This window comes from Lepidochelys kempii, chromosome 25, assembly GCF_965140285.1.
Source record: "Lepidochelys kempii isolate rLepKem1 chromosome 25, rLepKem1.hap1, whole genome shotgun sequence".
Classification (NCBI taxonomy): domain Eukaryota; kingdom Metazoa; phylum Chordata; order Testudines; family Cheloniidae; genus Lepidochelys; species Lepidochelys kempii.
In genome coordinates, this window is record NC_136404.1 from 17833394 (window position 1) to 17860887 (window position 27494).

General features: G+C 47.6%; 1 protein-coding gene across 2 annotated transcripts; it reads right to left on the reverse strand.

Annotated features, from left to right (window-relative positions):
• KLHL26 (kelch like family member 26) lies at window positions 1-27185 on the reverse strand. Of its 2 annotated transcripts, XM_073324133.2 has the most exons (3): window positions 27055-27185; window positions 6002-6184; window positions 1-2055 (listed from the first exon to the last, which is right to left on the reverse strand). In XM_073324133.2, exons 1-3 carry the CDS (start codon window positions 27099-27101, stop codon window positions 474-476), a joined length of 1812 nt encoding a protein of 603 aa, XP_073180234.1. In that variant the 5' UTR covers window positions 27102-27185; the 3' UTR covers window positions 1-473. The 2 variants fall into 2 exon arrangements, with proteins under 2 accessions (XP_073180234.1, XP_073180236.1); XM_073324135.2 differs by lacking the exon at window positions 6002-6184.
• Window positions 27186-27494: the final 309 nt, after the last annotated feature.

The window sequence follows — 27494 nt, forward strand, 5'->3', positions numbered from 1 at the left end:
AAAACAAGACGATGACAAAAATCCACACTCCCCAGTGAGCTTTTGGAATTGTGAAACATTAATGAAATCACATCGGAACTCATCTAAACATCCCACAGTACTTAACATGCTCCTGAGCAGTCACTGCCTGCAATGCATGACCTCGTTAAAAAGATGGGCAGTCAGAGAATGCATCCTCCCCCCCCCCAGGACAACAACGAAGAGCCTTGTCTAGCTGTAGCATATGTTAAGTCTAACTGGCCGACTCGTGCTTCTGAGGGAACACGCTGTCAGAACGCTACATTAAGAGGAGGAGGAGATTTCCTGGAGAAGGGAATGCAAAGTATTTTCTTCCTCCCTTTCCCCACCGTCCCCCCCCCCGAAACAAACAAACGAAACACACAACGTTATTTGCAAACAACAAAGAGACAACACACAGTCCTGAGAACATGCAACACAACAGAGGAGCTCCCAGACAGCACAGTCCCACATGGTTATCTCTGGGTTGTTATTTGTGGCAGTATAACAGGGGCACATGCTATGCCAGCAAAAGACTCTGGGAAATGCAGGTCCCTTTCCCATTCATCTGTTTCCATGTTATACACTTGCACGATGCTCGTTACATTGTTCAGGTGCCAGTTGTACCCTCCCACAATATAAATCTTCTTTTCTAACAAGCAACAACCAGCTTCTGACTGACCTGCCCGCATAGGGTTCACAGTTGTCCATTGGTCAGTTTCAGGTACATAGTATTCCACAGCCAATACATCAAAACAACGGTCAACGTGGTCCATGCGCCCTCCTAGGGCATAAATCCTCGTATTTGCACTGACCATGGCATGCAGGACTCTAGGTTCATTCATTGGGGTTTTAAACTCCCATTGATCAGCTGCCGGGTCATAACAGTGCAGGGCTTTTTTGTCTTCCACTGATATTCCATATCCACCCGATATGTACAGCTTGCCGCCCACTGTAGCCCCAGCATGCCCCCATGTCCTGCGTTTGAGGGAGCACACGTAGGTCCACTCATTCTTTTTGGGACAGTACTTCTCTACGGAGGCCAGGCTCCCTGACCGGTTCCTCCCACCCGTGGCATACACCATGCCGTACAAGACATTCAGCTGAAATTGTATCCTGCTCTCTTGCATGGCTTGGATGCGCAGCCACTGGTTCAAGTGGGGGTCATAGCGGTAGCAGATATCTACAGCTCCCTCACCACTGCGGTACTGCAGATGCTGCCCCCCCACGACGTAGACAAAGTTGTCAAGCACAGCCACACAGGCATGGCTGCTGCCCACCTCCATCTCAGTGAGCTCCTTGAATTGACGCACATTGGTGTCTGGCAAGTAATACACTTTGCCGCTCACAGTCCGGTCATTGTCAGTGTATGGGGTGCCACCAAAGGTGATGAGGGACAGGACATCAGAACGGATGGTGGTTCGAGGAGACTGCATCTCATGCTGGCGGAAGGGCAAGATCTGGTAGTTGAACGCCTCCAGCAAATACTGCCGGCACAGGACGTCTTCCACCATGATGTCCAGGGTCTGCACGCTGTCCACCAGCTCAGACGATTTCATGAGCGGGAAGCGAATGTGGCAGAGCACCTGGCTGGCGTTGGCACGGCGGGACTGGTCATACTGCAGCCAGCGGATGGCAGCTTGGAAGAGGTCTATTTCACTGCAGCTCTTTAGTTTATTGCTTTGCAGGAAGAAGACAAGGCGCTCCAGGGGCAGGTGAAGAAAATCCTCTTCCTCAGAAATCTGAAGGAAGTGCCTAAAGGTGAACGTGTCTACTGATTCCTTCAAGGACGCGAGACTGAAGGTGGTGGCCATCTGCCCGATATTAAGACACGTTTCAACACTCATTGCAGACTTCAGGAACTCTTCACAGAGCTCTACCACAGGCACCATCTGGAGGAAGACTGCAGCTCCCAGCACATCCTGAATACAATCAAGATCGAGAGTCACTTCAGCACTATAAGCAAAGTCTATTATGTGTTTCAGTCCTTTTGCGGATACCCCTTTCAGTTCAATCACATCTTGGCTGGTTTCTCTCATCCCTCCTGTGAACATTGCCCTGAAGGTCAAAAACACAAGAGAAATTTTTGTTTCCAATCATGTGTAAAGTGATGCACTGTCTACCTTAAGTTGTTTTGTTTTTGTGTTTGTTTGGTTTTTTGGGCGGGGCGGGGGACTGGTAATCAAAGCACAGCATCTTGAAAGGCCTAACTGCCAAAGAGAAATGGGAGCACGAAATAACCAATACTAAACTTATGATGGAACATACAATGAAGGTAAAAATTAAATATTCCAGTTATAAAAAAATAAGGTCTCAATCCTGCCCCTGCAAAAACCACCAGGGGTAACTGCACACCTAAATTCCTGATTTGCAAGTGCAAATGGGGGTTTTGTGGGTGCAGTGGGAATGCAGAGATTTCTACAGGCCCTGGTATTTGGGGGTTCAATGATGCTTTGGATTTACATGGAGCAGGGCGTTTCAGGCAAGGATTTCAGTTTGGCCCATTGTATTGTGTGTGAACTTATTAATGGCTTTAAGATTCTGGACACATGGAGAACTTTGCAATTGCTGCAAATCTCAATACAAGGATCTGACTTTTCTTGACTGTAAAATTCCATTTGGTAATTGTGATAGAGAACTGCAGAGAGCACGCTGCTGGCCAGTCACTGAGACATCCTGCCAGAAGCTAATGCCCAGCACACTTTGGCCACAGCCTTTATACACCCATCACTCTAGGAGTGCCAGGCATCAGTTGCCGAGTCTTACACTTCACAGAAATATCTGGACCAAGCCTATTAAAGGACCATCAGTGTTTTTATATGAGGAGGTCGAGAACTACTTAGCTACAAACACTTGCTCCAATTACATGCTTCCCTGCACACTAGTGCAGCTACGCTGCTGGTTTTGAGGGTTATTCTCCACTCCCTATGAAACTGTGAGTTTGCACCATCTTCCGAAAGCTGCTGTCGTATTGCAGGAGGACGGCAGGGGGCTAGCAGGCAATTAAAAACAATATCTAGTTACAGCACAGCTGTGAGCAAATCAGTTGACCAGGCCTTGCACAGATTAGGCCCTGGATCCCCTCATCAGGAGGCTTCTAAATTCCACAGGCGGTACATGCAGAGCCAGGTGCTGCAGGCAAAGCTAGTAAGCTGTTCTAGGTAGGTGCTGCGTTTCCCACTCTGTGGGCATGATGGGGCTGTAGCCGCATGTCATTTACAAGTTTACATTAAACTTAGGCGCCGTTTATGTTACTTCTGGGAAGCTTGAGTGCAAAGGTTTGTTTTGTGAACACATGCCTCAGCTAGTGTTGCCAGAGGGGCGCAGGGAGCAAACGCCTCTTGCAAACACGTTGCTGGAGAAGCAACGAGGAGCCACTTTCACCAAAACCAGGCTCAGGCTGCATAAAGGTCCAAAGGGTCTGCAATTTAAAAAGGGCTTTTAATGGATATGTGCTTCCCCCCACTTTAGGGCCTCCCACCCCCACCTGGCCCCCTTTGCCTCTCTCTTCCAAGTTCTTCCAAGTTCTTCCTCTCTCCCCTGCCTTCACCTTGGGGAGAAGGAAACTGATTTTGTACCTTCAAGGAGTTAGACACAGGAGTAAAATAATGGCTTGGGGGTTTCATCAGAGGCAAGGGAGTTGCAATTCCCCTCCCCAAACTGTGCCAAAAGGATTGGTGCAGTCCAGTGTGGGCACCCAGACAGCTGAGCTGAGTGGGAGACCTGGGGATAAAATGGGCCTTCCATGGTCCAGTGACCAATAATGCTATTGACTGATGTTGTATGTCCATGCAACAGAAAGGAGCATTATATTACAATCCCTCCACATAACCATCTCCCAGAGCAGTATGCTGCTTTCCGCAGGGCCACCTAGAGGATTCAGGGAGTCTGGAGTCTTCGGGGATGGGGGTTCTTCCGCTTCGGGTGTGTTCGGTGGCACTGAAAGACCCCCTGCCGCCGAATTGCCACCGAAAACTCTCCTGGGGGCCCCTGTGGGGCCTGGGGCAAATTGCCCCACTTGCCGCTCCCCCCCGGGCGACCCTGGTTTTCGGTCCACCTGGGATGCAGACGTATTTGTTGGGTAGAGAAGCTGAATGTGAAGAAGGAAACAGGCAGGGGACTGGACTGGATGACCTCTCGAGGTCCCTTCCTGTCCTATGATTCTATGAAATAGTGAAATCATGCAATTCCTGTAAAAGGTGTTATGGGTCTGAAATACTGGCTACAGAAATGTATGAAAGAGGCATTTAGTGCTCTGCCCCCCCCACACACCTTTCTGAATAAAAAGCAGGGTATTTTCAAAGGCTAGATTATGCTACCATTGTTCCCCAGGACAGCCCTACTTAACACAACAGAGGTGGTAAAAGAACCCTACTAGGCAATTATGGTTGGCGGTGAGAACACACGAGCAATGGCACTGCGACAGCCTTTATGAATACAAACGGTGCTATTAGCATTTGGTGGAAGATCATCTCCATTGTTAATCGCCTGCCTGTTAGGGACAGCGATAAACCTTTCGGGCTCACGGTAATGGAAAAAACACAGCTCCTGGATTGGCTAAGAAAACAGACACACAACAAGGCAGCCTGGACCAGCAGCAAAATGTGGTGGAAAAATCAAAGAGACGTCCCTGTACACAGTGCTTGGTGTTCTTGGCCATTGGGATCCAGCGGCCAAGCCCCTCAGACCCGGCAAGAGCCAGCACTTCCAGGGACTGCAGACTCCACCTACGGGGCCCTTTGCCCCTTTAGCTCCCAGTGTTGAACGGCCGTTCATCAGGAACTCCAATGAAACTCAGACTCTTCGGATCAAAACACCTGCTGGACCCCCAGTACCCTTTAGCATTTGGAACTGCTGCTTCCCTGTCAGGAAGCGATCCCACTCTCAAATGCGCTGTCAGTTAATAACAGTTTGACAGAGAGGTTGGAGGGCCCCGGTGGGAGGATGCTAGCTAGTGACTCAGGACAGCTGGGTCCAGTGCCCTGCTTTGCCTCAGACTCACTCCAGGTCTGGCCTAGGGCAAGTTAGCTCATTTTTCTGCCTCCATTCTGCATTGGTACCAAGAGGGTGACAGCCCTGCCTCACCTCCCAGGGGTGCTGGAAGGATACGTCCAGCCAAACTGTGAGGCTCAGCTACTCTGGGAATGAGAGCTGAAGAAGACTGGGACATTCAGATGAGAAAAGAGACGCCTAAGAGGGAATATGACCAAGGTCTATAAAATCGTGGCTGGTGTGGAGAAGGTGAACAGGGAAGTGTAATTTATCCTTTCCCATAACACAAGAACCAGAGGTCACTCTGTGGAACTCGTTGCTGGGGGATGTTGTGAAGGCCAAAAGTATAACTATGTTAAAAAAAGAATTAGCTCAGTTCCTGGAGGACACGTCCATCAGTGGCTATTAGCCAAGATAGTCAGGGATGCAACCCCATGCTCCAGGTGTCCCTAAACCTGGGAATGGACGACAGGGGATGAAGCACTCAGTAACTGCCCTGTTCTGTTCATTCCCTCTTGAAGCATCTGGCACTGGTCAGACACAGGATACTGGGTTAAATGGACCACTGGTCTGACCCAAGGTGGCCATTCTGATGTTCTTAATGGGGGCCATAACACCTTAGATAAAATGACATGTAATAGTTGAAAATAACAAGCTAGCATTTGCATTATTGCTACCTAACTTCTCCCCTGGAGGCTCTTATGGTTGTGGCCACCATCCTTCCAGCTCAGAGCCACTCGATGACCCTCCATAATCAGCTGGAACAGCCCTCGCTGAGTTTCCCTCCCTGACAGGCAGAGAGCACTGCCCGGGCAGCCTCCAAAAGGAGACCAAGACCTAGAATTGAATATTGAATAGTTGCTCGCTCCGCACAGACTTCACTGTGACTAAGGTGCAACTCAGTGTGAGTGAGCAGCCAGCCCTTAATTTCACAACCCACCAACTTTCCTAGAGTAAAGGAGGAAAGGCAAAGGAAGAGATGCCTGGTTCTGCTTTCCTGTCAGATTCTCACCTGAAGTAGTCACTGCAGGCAGCCAAGACAACTTTATGAACCTGAAACACTTCGTTATTTATAGTGAGGATGACATCAAGCAGCTGAGCCTGAGCCCGGAGCGAGGCCAGTCCTTGCAGGAGAGTGGTGCTGTGGCCAGGAGCAGAGAACGTGCATTTCAGGGCGCTGTTCTTGTCAGCCATGCTAAAAACAGAACAAGAGAAACAGACTGGTTTTTTAAATTTAAAACGTGTGATACACCTATGGAGCTACCTGCTGGGGAAGATGCTGTGATGTAAAGCAGTTTGAAAGCAATCATACCGGGTTCTCCAGCTCAAATGCAGTGCAGAACATGATGATGTCCATAGCTTCGCTGTCACTCCCCCAACCCCAGACAGATTTCTGAATTTTTAAATTACATTTTCACGTTACTGACAACAAGCTGTCAGCCTGCAGCTGACATGGGCTTCTTGGCTAGCAGATCAGAGCCAGCCTAAACACCAGCAAACAGGGCCAAGCAATTCACACACACTGCTGGGACCCCACAGTTGTGACTAACTTACAGAGCCCATCCGGACCTCCAACTCTGGCCTTGACACTGGAGGGGAACGCAGCTGACTGCTCAATCTCCGGAGCCGCCCGGCTGGAGAGGGGCACAAGTCATAGCGCATTCCATGCTGCAGCAGTTTAGCATCCTGTATATCCTAAGGCCAGCCCTGCTAACCCCTAATCAGTGCTTTCTTCACACCAGCTTGACCCACATCCAAAGAGGGAATGCAAACTCTGACATTGCCATTTAGTGCAGCATTTGGCATTGCACTGTAACTAGACTCCTCCCCATGTCAATATCTTCTTGGGTTTTTTGAAATATCCTGTGCATGTTCTTCGCTATGGGGAAAATTCTCCCCTCAGATTAACATGCTGGGCCTTGACTCCACTTCCTTACCCGCTACACGTAGGGTTCTCACTGGCAGCTGTGAGTTTCCCACACAGACAGGAAGAGCAGAACATCAGAGCCCAGATCCTCCATGCAGCCGGGCAGACAATTACAATTAAGATGTATATTGTCTAGCCCAGTCCTTCTCAAACTCTCTGATGTGGTGGACTAGCAATTTTTTTTCCCAATGTGTGCGCGGACCGGCAGCCGATGGCTCGTAGACTGGCACCGGTCCGTGGACCACCACTTTGAGAAGCACTGGTCTAGGCTGAATTTTCAAGCCTGTCCGATGCTGGACCTGCAAACTTTGAAATTACACCACACTGGGGATGGGGTTCGCAAAACTTTTGAGGCCTATTTTCAAATTTGACCCATTGTTCACTTATTCTTGTCATTTCGCTCAACATCCCACACTTCTGTCTTTTGGAAGGAACCTTAGTGTTCAAGCTAGGATTTCAATTTGCAGAAATTATTCTTTCTTCAGACTACTGATCATCAGATTTTAATTAGCATTAGGGATGTAAAAGGTTAACCGGTAAGCATTAGGCTTACTGTCAACCAACCTTAACCATTAACCCCCTGCACACCAGCTGGAGCAGCCCCAGCCCTGGCCGCACTGGCTGACCAGCGGGACCCCAGCCCCAGGACCCGGCCATGCTGGCCACAGCAGCCCCAGCCATGCCAGGCCAGTTGGCCAACTGCAACAGCTTCAGCCCCAGCTGTGCCGGGCCGCACCAGAGGGACCCCAGCCCCAGCCATGCCATGCCATGCTGGCCGGACCTCAGTTAACCGGTTAACCGACATAATTTTAATCGTTTAACCAGTTAATTTTTTAAATGATATTTACATCCCTAATTAGCATATTTTGTGGAATGAGGAGGGAGTGACAGAGAGTTCCAGATGGGTCCTGTAGAACCTGATGAGTTGCTGATGTCGTATTTACACAGTAATCTACGGATGTACGTTCAGTGCATCTTTTACCTGGAGATTAACTTCTGCCAAGCTCATCTGGAGATGCAAGCCATACTATGAGTGTATTTGGTATTCTAACTGAATAGGTGGGGGAAGGATTAGTGCTATTAACATTTATATTGGGGTAATGCCTAGAGGCCAAACAGGTTGGGCCCCATTGTGCTAGGGACTGTACAAATATATATGAATTGACAGTCCCTGTTCAAAGAGCTTGCAAGTTAAACCAAGAGACAGAAGAAGTGGATGAGACAAACAAGCAGGTCAGCTGGGGGGAGGAGAAGACAGGGTAGCAAAATCAGCAGGATGTGCCCAGTTCTTAGCCAATTAGGAGCCGTGAACGCAACTTGCCAACTGCTTAGTTGTGATCAGATGGCAGTTTCCTGTATGCAGTGCATTATGGCAGCACGAGTTAAAGAAAATCCATCAGAGTCCTGAGAGGTTGGCCAGCATTCTGGTCAGCTGTCATGCTCTGCCCATGAGGCAGCTGCCTTAATCAGGAGTGCCACATGCATGTCACTGTAGAGCACTTGGGGTCCATCAGGGCTATTAATGTATGGTTATATCTGGGGGGCGGTGAAGTGTGGCAGCGTCCCTCTAGGGACGTAATTCACTGTTACAAATCAGCTACCTACCAGTAGGACGAAGTCTTAGTTCATAAAGCTCAATACAGTTCTGACATCGGTTTTACTTTAGTGAAAATGTCACTAGTCCCCACCCATTTCTCCTTGTGAGCAGAAATGCATGGAGCTTGTCTTAAAATGCCCTGGCCCCCTTCAGCGGCTAAAGACAAATGAGGTCGGCGCACATGAAGCTTTACGCTTCTCTGTACCCTGTGAAATAACTATGGGACCAAGTCCAGTTTAAATGAGAAGCTTAAAAAGAAAGATTCAGGTAAAACATGGCTTAAAACATCTCCTCTTATTAGCTGTTAATCTTGGAAAGTGAAGATGGAAGAGACTTACTAGGTTACATCGGGTCCCTCTCCCAGGGCAGGATATCTCATTAATGGAACATTCTTCAGGAGTCTCTCCTGTTTAGTTTTAAACGTCCATCTCCGTGGGAGACTATTCCACAGTATAAGGCCTTGTCTACACACAAGGGCTGCGCTGCTTTCACTATAGGATATAGTTCAAGCCACAAAGCTGGCCTAGTCTGTCTGTCTTGGAAATCTGCTTTAGCCAAACACAAGTTTTTCCTTAGTCAAAATACAAGTTGTTTGGCTCAACACAGGATTAAACTGGGTGAAATTTAGTGCTCTGTGATACACAGATCAGACTAGCTGATCTAATGGTCCTTGGCCTTAAACTCTATGAATCTAACCTGGGACAGCTTTTCCCATCCAGGATGGGGAATGAGCCATAATGGCATAAGCCACTTTACAACAGTCTAACTGAACCCCATTAGGGGTTGTGCTGGTGTAACTATCTTGGTGAAAAATATCACACCTCAGAACAAAATAGGTCAAGTGGAACAAAAGCTGTGTGTAGGGCAGGCCTGAGATCTCACTGTTCACAAGTTCACCCCGTACCAATATTCCTCCTCATTTAGTTTCATCCCGTTACTCCTAGTTATACCCTCTTGCCCCATGCTCAACAATTCCTCTGTCTACTTCATGTTTACATTTTTGGGTGAAAAAATGCAAAGGATCCAACAATTAAAGTCACTTTAGCTCCTTTTGATAAAACACATGAAAAATCCAATAGCATAAGGAGGGTTATTGTTGCCCATGTTTGCTAGGGGTACTGAAAAGTACCACCCCAAAACTGTCACAAAATAAACTGCTCAAACTGGAAACCCTAAGTCCAATGGAGACAAATAATCACAACCACAGGAAACAGAAGAAGAGGCGCAGAGAAACCAAGGGGCGGGGGGGGGTGAGGGGGAGAGGCAGGAACAAGTACTGCCTTGTGTCTCACAACACCGCAGTTAATAGAAGAGGATTTGTGATAAAAACAGGTTAAGCTCAAACCAGTCTGTCTGTCATACCACAGGGCACAAAATAATGGTGCACTACATTATACTGTGTGGCCTTGCTCTCCGTGCTTTGTGCTACACGAGAAACGAGGAGAAGCAGAAGCTGGATGCCAGAGACGATGAAGCACAAAAGGAAGCCTTGAATATCTGAAAGTGCCTTTGCAAGGCTGTTCGTATCTAATTTGAGATCATCTGCATATACCGTACACTTATCACTGTCACCGTCTGATAAAGAAGAAACGGCCTGACTGGCAAAAGTAAGGAAGAGTCACCATCTACCACTCTGCTTCAGAACATGCCTTCAAGCTACAGAGCCTTCTTCACTGTACAACGGTGCCAAGCTATTCACTCGTCTGCAAATCTTTTCTCCCTCTTCTCTCCCACACCCCCCCTTTTAATAAGATAGGATTGGGGGCATTTGGGGATTTTCCTTATTTTATTTCTTCACTCTCAAAGCTACATGTTATGGCCACCCTCTCCCTCTGTTGCAGAGCCTCTCAGAGGACCTACGGAGACCTCTAGAGAAAAGCAAAGTGTTTTTCACCAAGAGCTGAGAATACTGCTTCTGTAGCACTTCAAGTTCCTCCCAATCCAGGGAGCAAGGAGAAGTGGCTGTCTATATTAACGAGTCAGAATTACCCTGGTGTAAACATTCAACAATAAAAAGCCACATTCACATAAAGCAATAACATATTCAGTGCACATTGCATCCGAGGGCTTTGTTCATCAACTTTAAGAGGACCTGAAAGCATTTGCAGGATCTGGGCTTTTAACACAGTTGCACTGCTAAGATGATGACTGCTAGGATAGTTATGTAAAGTTTGTATAATTATTCTCCTTCCCATACAGGAACAGCAGTTCCAGTGTACAGCATCTTTCTACCAGTATATCTGCATCCAGTTAGGGCGATTGTATTGTACTGCTTTAATAGACCAGTTCAAGCGGTATAGTTTTCTAGTGTAGACAAGCCCTGAGTAGGGTACAGGCAGCTCATTGTAGGTGACTGTTTCATGGGCACTGCCCATGCTAATGGCCAAATGTTCCCATAAGCTCCGTGACAGTCGCAGTTCTATTTAGTGAAAGGGACTGGCTGACTCAGAGACAGGTAATGGGACGGAACACCTTTCATCTCTCTGCTGCTCCTTGAAGCCAGTCCAAGCTACAAAGGATTGAAAACAATTACTATGTGATAGCTGTTTCGTAGCCCATGTGAAAGGAATTTGGTGAGTCTCAATGGTACATATCACAAAAAGCAACCAGAAGGAAAAAAAAAAAAACAGACCTGAAGAAGAGCTCTGTGTGGCTCGAAAGCTTGTCTCTCCCACCAACAGAAGTTGGTCCAATAAAAGATTTTACCTCACCCACCTTGTCTCACAAAAAACAACTGCAGCATTTGGTCTTCTCTCTCCTGGGCAAACACATTGCATTAGAAAATATGAGCCTTACCTAACAAATGTTTAATACAGGGTTCCCCCTTTGTGTGGCCAAGGGCTCTCATGTTTCAAGACACATCAGCTCATTGTGGTTAGCCCTAGGAGTTAACATTCATTAGTACATTTTCTAACAAAACTAAACAGCAGTCTCAGGCCTTGTCTACAAGGGGGAAAGGGACCAGCCCAGCTATTCTAGGGTAACTCTCCCACATGGGTGCTATTCCAAAGTAAAAGTCACTCTTATTCCAGAACAGCGTGTCCACAGGGAAGCAATTATGGCAGAGCTATTGCAGAAGAACTTATTCCACAAAAGTTATGCTGGACAATTTCCCCATGTAGACCAGGCCTCTGAAAAAATCCCAAGGACTTAATGGCCCGTGGATACTGAGCTCCTCTCTTATCCCTCCATTGTGTCTACACTAGGGAATTTTACCACCAATGCTGACATTGGTTCAGCTGAACCACAGTTGGTGCCACTGGGAGCCCTAGAGTACACAGGGTTCTGGAGGCTTCCAGTGGCAGCATGGTCCAGCGTTTATGGTGCTGGCCTAGGACTCAGGAGACTTGGGTTCTATTCCTGGCTCTGCCACTGGTCAGCAAGTCACTTCCTCTCTCTGTGCATCTATTTCCTCTCCCACCCTTTGTCTGTCTGTTTATACTGCAAACTCCATGGGGCAGGGACTGTCCCATCCTTTGTACAGCACCAACACAATGGAGCCCTGACACCAGACAGGGCTTCTAGGTGCTACTTTAATTCAAACAAACAACAGCAACAACTGACAGTGCTAAAGACAGGTCTGACCACAAGAGCCTCATGGCTACCACTAGTCCTAACCCTGATTACCAGGGGTAGCACTGGAGGGATGGTGTTTGTAAGCGTCCCTACGGTAGACAAGTCTCTAACGGTAAGACACTGCAGGGGGTGTGAAGCAGCAAGGGTAGGTTTATGTGCATGAAGCTTGCATGGGCACATCTTTTCAGTGGATAAAAAAAGGACTTCAGACTCTCGAGCCGTCGATCGGGCAGTGCTAAGCCCACATCAGTGAGGACAGCAAAACTAAAGTGAAGCCAGAGAGAATCCCTTTATTTTGCATGCGTGGTCTGAATACAAAGGGCCTTCTTTCCGAGCGCTTGCAAGGTAGCACGAGAGAGATTTTACTAAGGTAGTTCATTTAAATGCCTTCAGTTTCGTGCCTATGTAAAAAGCACATTCAGATTCCAATTTCTAAACTACAATTAGACACTTAAAATCAAAACAAAAAAAGTCAAACTCCCTCGGATAAGTCAGTGGTAGCTATGGTTACCGTAATATTTCAGATCCTTAGGCTTTATCTCACACGCCCAAATGATAAAGTTGTTGTTTTCAGCAACTCACACTGACAAATATTACCAAGGAGCAATAAGGCTAAACAGACCGCTGAAGAGTTTGCTATTGGATGGAGTCACATCAATTGGCACTTTGACTTCCAGACACCACTTCTCTGGCCCTCTTTCCCTCTGCCAAAACCCACTAATCCGGCTCCTTCCGTACTAACATGCAAGGCTTGGCATTTGGAGGAGGAGGGCCGTTAGCTGCTACTCGGCCATGTGGCTCTTAAAAATACCTGGCCCATTAACCTATTTACATGCCCAGCAGCAGCATGCAGGAATTGGAGTGGCCCACCATCAGAACAGTCTATCACAATAATCTACCATCATCTCCCTGTCCAAATTAACAATAATCACTTAAAGAAAAGGAGTACTTGTGGCACCTTAGAGACTAACCAATTTATTTGAGCATAAGCTTTTGTGAGCTGTATGCATCCGATGAAGTGAGCTGTAGCTCATGAAAGCTCATGCTCAAATAAATTGGTTAGTCTCTAAGGTGCCACAAGTCCTCCTTTTCTTTTTGCGAATACAGACTAACACGGCTGTTACTCTGAAACCTGTCAATAATCACTTAATGATCAGCAGCTAATTAAACATTAACAGAGTGGAGGGGCTGTTTTCCAGAGAAATCCAAACACCTTTAGGAAGCAACATCGGTGAATAAAATAAATTTTGCTCATTTCTTTGTTCCCTTCCCCACCTTACCTCCCTCTTCTCTTTTTGTCCCCTGGCATCTTTGTCTTTCACCATAAATGATCAGGACAAGTACTGAGCTCTGGACTAATGTGTCTGTCCAAGCATTTCAAACACGCCCAGTGATCTGGGTGCCCAAACTGAGACCCTTTCAATGGGCCCGATTTTCAAAATCTGCTCTTTGGGGGAGGGAAGGGGGTTTAATATTTGCTTGTTCTTAAAAATTATATACCTTTACATCAACAAGACAGCAACCATTGTTATTTATGTTATGGTAGCATTTAGATGCCCCAACCGTGGCTGGAACCCCATGGTGCCATGAATTGTAAATACAAAATACACATGCTAGGACGGTGGCTCTCAACCTTTCCAGACCCCCATTCAGGAGTCGGATTTGTCTCGCATACCCCCAAGTTACACCTCACTTAAAAACCACTTGCTTATAAAATTAGACATACAAAAAAAGAACAGGAGTACTTGTGGCACCTTAGAGACTAACAAATTTATTTGAGCATAAGCTTTCGTGGGCTACAGCTCACTTCATCGGATGCATAGAATGGAAGATATAGTGAGAAGATATATATATACATACAGAGAACATGAAAAGGTGGAAGTAGCCATAACAACTGTAAGAGGCTAATTAATTAAGATGAGCTATTAGCAGCAGCAGAAAAAAAACTTCTGTAGTGATAATCAAGATGGCCCATTTAGACAGTTGACAAGAAGGTGTGAGGATACTTAACATGGGGAAATAGATTCAGTCTGTGTAATGACCCAGCCACTCCCAGTCTCTATTCAAACCCAAGTTAATGGTATCTAATTTGCATATTAATTCAAGCTCAGCAGTTTCTTGTTGGAGTCTGTTTCTGAAGCTTTTCTGTTGCCGCCAAGCGTTTACAATCTACGTGGACAAGATAGTCTTACCATCATGCTACGTGGACAAGATAGACATACCATCAAGATAGGGTTACCAGGTGTCTGGTTTTGGACCAGAAAGTCCGGTTGAAAAGGGACCCTGGCGGCTCCAGTCGGCACAGCTGACTGGGCCGTTGAAAGTCTGGTTGGCAGTGCAGCGGGGCTAAGACAGGCTCCATGTGGCTCCCAGAAGCAATGGCATGTCCCCCTTCCGGCTCCTATGCATGGCATGTCCAATGGCATGTCCCCCTTCCAGGGGGCTCCGAGCACTGCCCCCGCCCCAAGCGCTGGCTCTGCAGCTCCCATTGGCCTGGAACTGCGGCCAATGGGAGCTGTAGGGTGGCACCTGCAGATAGGGCAGCGCATAAAGCTGCCTGCCCGCGCCTCCACATAGGAGCTGGCAGGGGGACATGCCACTGCTTCCAGGGGCTGCCTGAGGTCAGCGCTGCCGGGAACCTGCATCCTGACCCCCTCCCGCCCTCCGAGCCCCTCAGTCCCAGCCCGAAGCACCCTCCTACACCCCAAGCACCTCATCCCCATCCCCAGCCCAGAGCCCGCACCCCCAGCTGGAGCCCTCACACCCCCCCATACCCCAACCCCCTGCCCCAGCCCAGATCCCCCTGCCGCACCCTGAGCCCCTAATTTCTGGCTCCACCCTGGAACCCACACCCCTAGCCCAGAGCCTGTACCTGCTCCCAAACCCCAACTCTGAACCCCTCAGCTCAACCCCCCAGCCCGGAACCCGCCCCCTGAACTCCTCATTTCTAGCCCCACCCCGGAGCCTGCACCCTCAGCCGGAGCCCTCACCCCCTCCTGCACCCCAACCCCCTACCCCAGCCTGGTGAAAATGAGCGAGAAGGGGTGGGGCAGAAGGCAGGACAAGGGTGTTCAGTTTTGTGGGAGTAGAAAGTTGACAACCCTACATCATGCCCATTTCAGAGATGGGAAACTGAGGTCCACAGAGATTAAGTGATTTGCCCAATATCATGTACAGAATCTGTAGCGAGCCTGGAACTGTATCCTCATCTCCTGAGTCCCACCTGGTGCTTTAACCAGACAATCAACCATGCCTGCACTTAAGCCCCATACTTCGCTCTGATACCATTCAAGCTATGTGCATACAGTGATTGGTTCTGGGAAGATCCTAAAAGGGGACACTTAGTAACAAAGACAGTGCTGTCATCAGACCCAGTTCTAATCCTGCTGGTGTATAGGAATGACTCCACCTTGGGCCCATATAAAATGATCCTAATCCTACAAATTACTCCGGCAGCTACACAGTATCCCAATCGTATAAAACAACCAGCTACTCTCTTCCATTCCTAAAATTTCAGGATGATTCAAACACACAAGGACCTCAAGAGATAGAAAGACTCAGCCAGATTCAAAGGGTTACATGGGAAAATATTACAAATTCTGTGCCCTGTCTTCATGGTACTCCTTACGGGTAATAACACTGTCTGATATGATAGAGAAAGCGTCCATGACTGGCTTACATCCTCTGGAGTCATAATCTGTTAATCCTCCAGATCCAGTCTCTAAACCAAATGACACTAGTTTAAAACAAGCCAAATACATCCGATCCCAACTACATAAAATGAGATCCTCTTTTAAAATCATGATGTATTATCTGCAACACAGTAGCATCTAGAGGCCCAAAATTGGACCCAGGTTTTTTCTACCATTTGTTTGTTTTCTTTGCCTAATACAATACCCCCCTGACCACAACCATCCTAAAATAGCCAACATTTCCACGGACTGGTGTGCAAAAGCAGAGAGGCACCTAGTGGTGCCAAGCCGCAGAGCAGGCAAGAGTTACATCAAACCTGCTTGTGTGCCATACTAAAGTGCAGTAATTCCTCCAGATCCCAAACAGGCCTAATTACTTGGGGGCTCTTGGTTTGTTTTTCATTTCCCTCACTGCCCCTGGCAATACTTCTAGTTCAAGAGCACGTGCACATGACTGACATATAGAACCGGGTACAACGGAACACCCTACCCGAATGAATCCACGAGGCCACTGCTTCCGCCTTCAGATCCCTTCTCGAGACCCACCCCTGCTTCCACACCTACCGCAAATCAGCGATGGCTAGGCTGTACCTCTCTCAGAGAGTGGATTTTATTAAAAAACAAAACACGGCACACAATACTAACACTCCGTACAGAGCAGGGAAGAAGAGTTCCCTCCACTCTGAGTCACTGGGTGAAATTTTCTGCTCCGTTATGCAGCAGGTCACACTACTTGCTCACATTTGTCCCTCCCGTTCTGGCCTGAAAAAAATCTATCGATTACCCCACGTCTGATGTGTTGGACTCAGCGCTTTGTGAGGTAGCGGCCTCTGTAACCCTGCCGTGGTACAGTATTTTCATTACCCTCGTCCTTCCTTCCCCCTTTTTCCACACTCACCACAGCTTATTTCAAAGCTGGCTTGTGAACTCTTCGGGTCAGGATAGGTCTCTGTTGCTATGTGTCTTTGTAGCACTTGACTGGGACGTCTGGGCGCTACTGCACTATAAGGGTGTGTCTATACTGCAATGAAAAGCCCGCAGCAGGCCCATGCCAGCTGACTCAGGCTCACAGAGCTCAGGGCCTGTTTCACTGTGGTGTAGACGTCCAGGCTCAGTCCAGAGCCAGGGTTCTAGGACCCTGCGAGGTGGGAGGGTCTCAGAGCTGGGGCTGACATCTACCCTGCAATTAAACAGCCCCTTAGCCCGAGTCAGCTGGCACAGGCCAACCGTGGGTGTCTAATTGCAGTGTAGACACACCCTAAGTGACAGTATCAATTATCTATGTTACTTACAAATACAAAATGTGAATACAGTAAAATGGATGGAAATTTAAGGCTCAACTTTCATGACCCTCCATAAACAACCACCCACCAGATTGGTGCTGCTACCCACTGCTAATCTGAAGCAAGAATGGAAAAAAAAAACAAAAAACCCAAAACACACCATCATTTTGCCTGCCAGAGCATTTTAAATACTTCCACTTTAACGCAAAGACAAGAAATCCGGGTTTGCAGCACTGGCAAGCAGCTGCATGAGCACTTGGAACTGGCATTATAATTTCAAATTCTGTATGGTCAAATTCTCTTAATATCACTCATTTCCTGCATTTCTACGACCTTTTCACTCACCTTCTGGGTAAGGATGTGCCCATTATAAGCTCTCCTGTAGCATTTCTAAAGAGTCTTGGACGGGACATAAACCGGTTCTACGCTACGCACCTTGAACTCCAGCTTCTCTGTGTTAACTGAACAGAACAGTCTAAGTCCTACCTGAGTGCTGCAACGGCTTTTCTTTGGAAAGGTCATTTCATTTTCTATTCTCCTTCTACGAAAGGTCAGCAATTATAGTTAATATAAATTAGAAATAGAAAAAGACTTCATAGGCCCTCTAGTCCAGCGGTTCTCAACTTATTTACCATTGTGGACTGCATATGCAGCTCTCTTTGTGTTTTCTGGGACGCATCCACACAATGTATATACTACCTGTATGGACCTGAAGTTGTCACGTGGGTCGCAGTTGTGTGCTGATTGGGCCACAAGCAGCCCTCAGGCTGCAGGCTGAGAACCAGTGCTCTAGTCCAGGGGTTCTCAAACTTCATTGCACCATGACCTCCTGCTGACAACAAAAATTACTACACAACCCCAGGAGGGGGGACCAAAGACCGAGCCCCAATACCTGAGCCTTGCTGCCCCAGGTGGGGAGACTAAAGCTGAAGCCCAAGGGCTTCTGCCTTGGGCAGGGGACATGTAACCTTAGCTCTGGGCAGTGGGGCTTGGGCTTCAGACTTGCTGGGGCCCAGGGCCAACATCAGCCTTGGTGACCCCATTCAAATGGGGTGGTGACCCACTTTGGGGTCCCAACCCACAGTTTGAGAACGCCTGCTCTAGTTCATTGTCCTACTAATGCAGGATTGTCTCTTACAATGCACTAAATGTTTACTTATAGAGTAACTCACAACGCCTATAAAGCACTTCTGAAGTTTACTTTTAAACTACATAATCTGAAACCATCAGCTCAGAAGCCTTTAGATGATGAAAGAAAAAAAAGCAGCAATCATTTTTAGTGACTCAACTACAGCATAAACATTTATACGAGTATATAGATATATATATGTCTAGCATAGCTGGCAGCTAAATTTGTTTTAATAGCTCCTTGTTGCAAATGCTCAGAATATAAATCTATGCAAAACTGAATTTTTGAACAGTTCCTAGAGAAAAAAAGTCCCCTAATGGACCAGACTCCACAATAAAGGTATATTAGGTTACAGCAACATAAATTCAATCCTAGCCTCTTAGTTCAGCCCATAATCTCCCTTTGTACTGGGTTTCCCCTCCTTCCTGATACATTTGATCTCTTTCTCCCACCTTCTTTAAGGAAGAAAAAAAACAGACCTGTTTGCTCTTGATGTGCAATGAGACACATGCATCTTTTAAGCTGGAGAAAATTATAGGTCTCCCACATCCATTCATTCTGCTTTTGGCAGGTGACACCAAAGTATATTATAGGATTCCTGGGTTGTGGGAAATATTTCACATTTTTCATTTTGTGCAGACTTTATTTTGGGAGTGCGGGAGGGAGGGGAACGGGAGTCTTTGTTTTACTAAAAAAGTTTATACCACTTGCTTCTCTTATTTTCTGTGGTAGATTATTCCAAATTCACAGCTCTTCCCGATACCTTGCTGAGACCCTCCCTAGTCAGTTCCCACTCAGTGACTCTGCACAATACCCTTTCCCTAGAGTCCAAAAGGATTTTTCCTAGAGCATAGCACGACCCTTCCTCTTGTCCTCAAACGCTGCAGTAAAGTTCACCCATCCCTCAATCTAATATGCAGTTCAGTACGTGTCTCCTTCCAGGGGACACCAAATGAGTCTCGCTGTCTCTTCTGTACCCACCTTCTCTGGAGTCGGAATCCTCCTTTAGGACCTGGGCTGTACCCATTCTTCCAAATGTATTTATGTATCCTGAACCTCTCCCTCACCAAGATAGAAAGGGCTGGATGTAATAGCCCTTTGCATTTCATCAATTCTTAACTGCACGAAAAGCAAGAAGCATTAACTTCAAAAGACAAGGTTTGGATTTGGGATCAGTTTGGTCTTGTTTTAAAGGTACTAAATTCTTACTGCAACCTTTTAAACAATCAAAAGAGGAATAATGTAACTGAAAAGCATTGCAAACACATGTGAACGGACGTGCAGTATGTGTGCACACATACCTCTTACTATGCAAAACCCAGGCAAATTCAGGATTATAGTGACCCTTCTGTCTATGCCTTCTAGGTGCCACAGTACAGCGGCACACAGCCAATGCAAGATCATATGCAATTCTGAGACCATCTCTGCCTTACTGGGTTAGTGTATAGGATGTGTGGCAGACATCGCTGAATTTCCTGGCTTTTAGGAGGTTACGGTGTTATTTTAAAGTGAATAGCATTAACAGCGCAGTAGTAATTCCTCTGCACAGACAGAATTTCCAGCTGTTTGAACAATCCTGCACCACTGAAATGGTATCTGTCTGCGTAACTGCAACAAAGGACTGTTTTCATCTGCCTTCGAGAATAAATATTTAATGAGCACAACAAATCAAAATAAAGGTCTGGAGGAGGTGCCCTTAAAGCTTCTCCCTCACACTCTGCTTCCTGCAGACCCCTGAACTCTCTCACAAACCCAAACTTAAGAAAGCAGTAGTGGTATCTAGAGTGGCAGAGCCCTTTATTTCAAAACAACCAACATGCAATGATGCAAGAACAGTTTCTCCGTAGGGCAGGGAACAAACCACTGAAGCTCCATTCCGGATAGTTTACGATGTCTTCCGAACAAAGTACACCACTTCACATAGCACTGTAAATCTTCCCAATGCCACACAGACATCAACTGGCCTTCACAGCATCCACGGGAAGTATTACTGTCCCTATTTCTATGGAGGAGGGCTTGGGGATGGAGAGAGGTGTAGTGACACACCAAGGCTACACAACAAGTCAGTAGCAAAGCTAGGGCTAGAATTCAGAAAGGCCTCTTCCCCAATGCTGTGCTCTAGCCTCAAGGAACACTGCCTCCCCATAGCGCGATGCACGTATTGACTGTTTCCTTTGCAAATGCAGCCAGCTTAAGTTGAGAGGGCACACTTGGCCTCCCAAGTGAAGGAATGACACGGTAATACACGATTTAGAATGGACAGGGAATGCGAGCTACTGAACACCGTTCAACTATAACAACTTGTAGCTCATGAGAGCGAAACAAATGCATGCATTAAACCAGAAAGACTAGCATGTGGCAATCCCACTGCGTGCACAATCAAACCTGTATTTACTGCCTTGTACTAACTGTGTCACCTGTGCTAACGGTCCACAAGATCTCCATCCTTGAGAAATTTCCTATCCCCTCTACAGCAAGTCTCACCTTGACATGGTCATCGGTTTAAATTTCATTGCAGTCACCGGCTAATGCAGCCAGGAAGGGAAGTCTCTTCAGGATTTTTTCCAAATGTGAAGAATGTCACTTGAACAATTATACATTTTAACTTGCAAAGAGAGGGGTATGGTTTATGTATGTCGTGTTTTAGAATGCATAAACAACAATGCAATTGCAGATGCCTACATTGAAAAGTTCTCTGAAGGGTCTTTGCCACCCTGTATTAAGTAACCACCTGTTCACAACAATCAAAGGAACTACACATCTTTAGCAGTGACCAGGTTTTACATATATGTATTTTATACACACACACACACCAGAAGTATAAGAGGTTTTAATGTATACATGGAAGAGCTCCCATCTGAACAGTGCAGCACAGAGATCTGGAGCTGGCTTTCTGAATCAACTGTTAATCTTACATATCCTTTACAGGGGACATTATAGTGTCTAGTGGGCCAAAAAAATCAGCCCTCCCAACTATGCTTCTGTGCCCACCCTCACAGATGTCACACTGTCCTTCTACACCACTTGTCTGGGTCCATTATTCTAAGCATAAGGAATTGAAGCATACAAAGTGTAAGAGGATCCTTGTACTTTTCAGTCCCCTGACGGATCACAGGAAGACAAACAGGATGGCCAGCACAACACATGCAAGTATGGAGAAACCCAGCACCCTGCATGTGCCCAGTAAGAAAGGCTGGGATATTATCAGTACAGCAGCAATGCTTGATTTTGGGAGGGAACCTATATAAAATATTTGGGATCAGAACAGCAGTATGAAATAAATACCTGGTATTTTTAAAATAGGCCCCCAAAACAGAGTAATCTGAAAATATCTTACAAACTGTCAATACTTAAATGGAATCAAATGTTTTTCTGCAATCAACAGCTGTAGCTGGTCATTTCTGATGGAAACATTTATGTCCTGCTAGATCACTTAACCCCATTCCTATAAATCCCCATCGATAAAGGACATTATTTAAAAAAAAAAAATCAATCAGGAATAATTACATTTAGGCCTCGTTTTCACTAAGAAATTGAAGTGTGTTTAAGCTTTATTTTTGAACAATCGAATTATCAGACATCAACCTGGAAAAGAGCAAGTCAGTTCAGCATTATGTCAGCAATGTAAGTAAATCTGGGGCTAATGTTTACCCGCTAGCTGACACAAAGCTGAATGCAACTTGTCTGTTGCAGCTTTAGATCACCAAACCCGTTAAAAATTGTTATGAAACATGATTACATTTCCTCGTGAAGGAAAACCAAAACGAAAGCTCATGCTCAAATAAATTGGTTAGTCTCTAAGGTGCCACAAGTACTCCTCATCTTTTCATTAAAACCATTCAATAAAATTTCACAGCTGCACACGTATACATCACAAAGTGTATTGATATCACACCGGGGGAAGTGGAGAGAGAATCCTCCAGGAATTTCTGCCCTCACTGCTTCTCCTTCACCCTGCACCCACAACCAACCTTCTCTACAGCGGCCTGGATAAAGAATGCTCTGGAGACCAGCAACCTTACTCTTGGCGTCAGCCAAACGACATTGCTCGAACATGAAGATCTGTTGGGGATTTTTAAGGGATTTTCTTTTTTAAAATACAAATAAAGTGGAATGCATGGAATCCCAGTATTCCTTCATTTCCTATCCCCCATACAGCTAATTCTAATAACTAAGAACAGCCATACTGGGTCAAACCAACAGGCCAGCTAGCCAAGTATCCTGTCTTCGAACAGTGCCAAATGCCTCAGAGGAAATGAAAAGAACAGAGCAGTTTATCAAAAGATCCATTTCCTGTTGTTCAGTCCCAGCTTCCGGCAGTCAGAAGTTTAGGGTCAACCAGAGCATGGGGTTGTATCCCTGACCATCTTGGCTAATAGCCATGAATCTATTCACCATGAACAGATCTAATTCTTTTTTGAACCCAGCTACACTTCTGGCCTTTACAACATCCCCTGGCAATGAGTTCCACAGGTTGCCTGTGCACTGTATGAATAAGTGCTTCCTCATGTTTGTTTTAAATCTGCTGCCTGTTCATTTTATTGAGTGACCCCTGGTTCTTGTGTTATGTGAAAGGGTAACTAACACGTCCTTATTCACTGTCTCCACACCCATCATGTTTTTATAGATCTCTGTCACATCCTCCCTCAGTCGTCTCTTTTCCAAGCTGAAAAGTCCCAGTCTTTTAAAATTTTCTTTATATGGAAGCTGTTCCATACCCCTAACCATTTTTGTTGCTCTTCTGTGATGCTCTGTACCTCAGGGGGAACACCCAGCACCCCCATGTTCATCCCTGTAGAATGACTGTGTGGTATCCAATGCAAAGTTTGTCATGCCGGGTGTCTTCGGAAGGCTCATGATGCACTGAGCATTGTTGTTATAGTGATGTGATAGTAATTGTTCTTACGTAATGTTATAGGTTGTAATTTCATGTATATAGTTCTGAGGCTGAAAATGTGTCTTCATGGCTTAAAATAAGAACTGGCAAGAACTCTCTAAGAGCAGAGGGTCAGCTCACACCTCATCAAGGCATGTAGGGGACAAACCCAGCCCAGCCTCACAGGAACAAAGGACGCTGGCCGAGGCAGCAACAAAAGGATCTGTTGGACTCTCGAGTGAGTCACCCCCCTTCCTTTGGACAGTTGGGGACTGCGATGAGGTAATGCTCACCTGACTCTGAGGGGGGCAAAGCCAAGAGGGAAGAAAGAACATGATAAAAGGGAGAGATGTTTGCCATGCTCTTCCTCTCTCTTTCACCTCCATCTACAGACATCACCACCAAGCGACTGAAACGCTGATCAAAGGGGAGAGCCTGGCTGAAGGGCAACCACTCAGCCTGTGGTGAGAGCTTCTAAGTTTGTAAGGGCACTGAAAGTGTTAAGATCAGCTTAGAATGCATTTTGCTTTTATTTCATTTGATCAAATCCGACTTGTTATGCTTTGACTTATAATCACTTATAAAAATCTATCTTTATAGTTAATAAATCTGTTTATTCTACCTGAAGCAGTGCGTTTGGTTTGAAGCATGACAGAGACCCCCCTTGAGATAACAAGCCTGGTACATATCAATTTCTTTGTTAAATTGCCAGACTCATATAAGCTTGCAGCATCCAACGGGCATAAATGGACACTGCAAGACGGAGTTCCTAGGGCTGTGTCTGAGACCGGAGATATTGGCTAGTGTCATTCGGTTGCACAATCCAAGCAGCTTACATGCCAGAGGCTATGCATGAATAGCCCAGGAGTGGGGGTTTTCACAGCTGAGCAGGGTAATACCAGCGGGGAATGTCACACCTTCTCTGTACTTTTTCCAGTTCTAATATATTTTGAGATGGGGCGACCAGAACTGTATGCAGTATTTAAGGTGTGGGTGTACCATAGGTTTATATAATGGCATTATGATATTTTCTGTCTTATTATCCATCCCTTTCCTAATAGTTGTTAACATTCTGTTGGCTTTTTTGACTGTCGCTGCACATTGAGCAGATGTTTTCAGAGAACTACCCACAAATTCCACAATGACTTCAAGAGGGGTCAACAAACATGTGGACAAGGGTGATCCAGTGGATACAGTGTACTTGGATTTTCAGAAAGCCTTTTACAAGGTCCCTCACCAAAGGCTTTTAAGCAAAGTAAGCAGTCATGGGATAAGAGAGAAGGTCCCCTCATGGATCAGTAACAGGTTAAAAGACAGGAAACAAAGGGTAGGAATAATGGTCAGTTTTCACAATGGAGAGAGGTAAATAGCAGGGTCCCCCAAAGATCTGTACTGGGACCAGGCCTATTCAACATATTCATGAATGGTCTGGGAAAAGGGGTAAACTGTGAGGTGACAGTGTTTGCAGATGATGCAAAGTTACTCAAGATTGTTAAGTCCAAAGCTGACTCTGAAGAGCTACGAAGGGATCTCACAAAATTGGGTGACTGGGCAACAAAATGGCAGATGAAATTCATTGTTGATAAATGCAAAGTAATGCACATTGGAAAACATTATCCCAACTATATATAGAAAATGATGGGTCTAAATTCACTGTGAGCACTCAAGAAAGAGTAGCCAGGTTTATACTAGGGACTTTTGCTGATACAACAATGTTGGTTAGTGGTATGATTTTTTACACCTTTCCTCTACCAAGGAAAACCTGAGTGTAGACACAGCCACACCCACAAAAAAGTCATTTTGCTGACATAGCTTATTTTGTTTGGGGAACTGACATAAGCCATACAGGCAAAAGACCCCTCTGTTGGTAGACAACGGCATCTACACTAGGAGGGGTTGCCACTCCCTCTCTACTGGTATAGCAATACCAGCAAAACCCCTCTTCCACCGTAGACTAGAGCGGAGGTGGTGGTGAATTATTGCTCAGTGTAACCCGTTTCATTTACACTATAGACAGCAGTACTGGAGTGTGACAAAGTCCCCGTCAGAAATCTTAGCCCAAACACCTATGCCCACTCCCTAGGAAGCAACTCTGTCCCAAGAACTGAGGCCAGTTTGAGAGATTAAGGCAGGGAGCAAACTCACTTGCTGTTTGCCACCGCCCACTTCCTCTCTCTCCCCCGAAGAAACGAGCCGGCATCACAAAACTAAGGAGGATGCAGTATTTCTTCAAAGACTAGTTTTTGTTTGGGAATTATTAATACATTCTTGGAGGAAGTCCTAGGAATTAATTAATATCTATGCAGATTGTTCATTTCAAGAACTTGTGACTAGGTTTGATTCTACTGGAGAAAATCTTTACAAAAAACGTTTACTTCAAAGGGACTGGTCTTTGCAGAAATCATTAATGCTCCCCAAAAATTAATCTTAATGCTTAAGAATTAGCAATAATTCACCACCACCTTCGTCTCTAGTTTACCAGGAAAGACCCTGGATTTGGGGAGGTTGGAGGGGGGGACGGGGGTGTCTTCTGATGTCTTTGGTCAAATATCAGAGACAAGGGATCATTAAATACATTCATTGTATTCGTTTTCCTCCCTCCCCTTCCAGTTCAGTTGCCAAATTGGACTGTGTCCTCGCTGCAGAAGAGGTGTGGTTTTGCACCAGGATAGCTATTTTGATGTAAAAACCTAGTGGAGACAAGGGGCTGTAGTTTTTACCCCGATGTAGCAAGTCACAATAAACTGCGGGGGAGGTGTGAAACAGGACTGACTTCAACTAGGTATACTCAGGTAAAAACTACCTGCATCTTATCCCAACTATGATTTTACATAGCAAATGATATCTCGATATAAAAAACACCATTTTGTTGTTGCTGCAGAAAGACAAAGTCTAAGTCTCCAAGCAGGAAGGGGTTAATTATTGGTAGAAAAAAGGACTTCTCCAGACTTTTACTTTCCTCTGTGTGTTGAGAGGGACCCATGGTGGGGAGAGGAGGGGGAGTTTCTAAGTGGATGCACTGAGGGGCACAGGGAAAGGTGGGGCATGGGGGAGGAAGGGGCACAGAGCAACGTCTGGTGGTGGGCAGGCGGGGATCAGGGTAGGCAGAGGTGCATGAGCAGGGGGGTATGTGCAAGAGGCACAGCCGAGGGGAGCAGGTGGGTGCAAGAAGGGGCGGGGCATGCATGCTAGGGGGCAGTGGGATGGGGACAATGGAGGAAGTGTGGGCAGACAGCTGGGGCCAAGCAGCAGCAGAGAGTTAAGGAGGGGAGCACTGGGGAAAAGGGGGAGCAGAAAGGCTGGGGGGAGGGAAGAGAGGTCGGGAGGGGAGGGATCCAGGGGGCAGGTGAGGGGGATCCAGGGGGACGGGCAGGGAGGAATCCAGGAGGCAGGGGGGAGGGGCAGGCGGGATGGCGGGGAGGGATCTGGGGGGAGGGGAGGAATCCGGGGAGCAGGTGGGGGAGGGCAGGGGGGATCCAGGGGGAGGGACGGTGGGATGGCAGGGAGTGATGGGAGAGGGAGGATCCGCGGGGGGGGAAGGGAGGGAGCAGGAGGAAGGGGCAGGCGGGATGGCAGGGAGCGATGGGGAGGAGGGAGGGATCCGGGGGGCAGAGGGGAAGGGAGGGGAGGGGATGGCGGGGAGCAATGGGGGAGGGGAAAGGAGGGGACCCGGGGGGCGATGGGGGACCCGGGGGGGAGGATCCAAGGAGCGAGGGGGGAGGGGAGACCCGGGGAGGGATCCGGGGGGCAGAGGGGGATCCGTGGGGCGATGGGGGAGCGATGGGGCAGGGGGGGACCCAGGGAGGGACCCGGGGGGCGCAGGGGATCCGGGAGCGATGGGGAACCCGGGGGGGCAGGGAGGGAGGATCGGGGGACAGGGAGGGAGCGAGGGGGGACCCGGGGGACAGGGAGGGAGCGAGGGGGGACCGGAGGGGGCAGGGGGAGGGGGCGATGCGGGGGGCAGGTTGGCCCCGGCCCCGCTCACCTGCTCGGCCGCTCCAGGGCGGACTCGGCCCCGCCGGACTCCGCCATCTTCCCCGCGCCGCCGCCGGGCCCGGCGCTGGGCTGGAGCCGCCGCCGCGTTAAAGGGGCAGGAGCCGAGTGCGGCCCGGCCCGGCCCGGCCTCCCCTGCGGACCCCCCCCGGAGCCCCCATGGGGAGCCTGGGTCTGTGGTGCCCCCCGGCGCTGCCCCCAGGAGCCCCCCGACCCCCCATGGGGAGCCTGGGCCCGTGGTGCCCCCCGGCGCTGCCCTCAGGAGCCCCCCGCCCCCCGGAGCCCCCATGGGGAGCCTGGGCCCGTGGTGCCCCCCGGCGCTGCCCCCAGGAGCCCCCCGACCCCCCATGGGGAGCCTGGGTCCGTGGTGCCCCCCCGGAGCCGTCCCGCCCCCCCATAGGGAGCCTGGGTCTGTGGTGCCCCCCGGCGCTG

What these genes read in the sequence shown, in the direction of transcription:
- KLHL26 (XM_073324133.2), bottom strand. Translation starts at nt 27,101, where the DNA reads ATGGCGGAGTCCGGCGGGGCCGAGTCCGCCCTGGAGCGGCCGAGCAG. An exon ending in GCCCTGGAGCGGCCGAGCAG is followed by an intron (nt 6,185 to 27,054) that starts GTGAGCGGGGCC and finishes TTCTGTTTTTAG; the next exon opens with CATGGCTGACAAGAACAGCG. An exon ending in GCCTGCAGTGACTACTTCAG is followed by an intron (nt 2,056 to 6,001) that starts GTGAGAATCTGA and finishes TTTGACCTTCAG; the next exon opens with GGCAATGTTCACAGGAGGGA.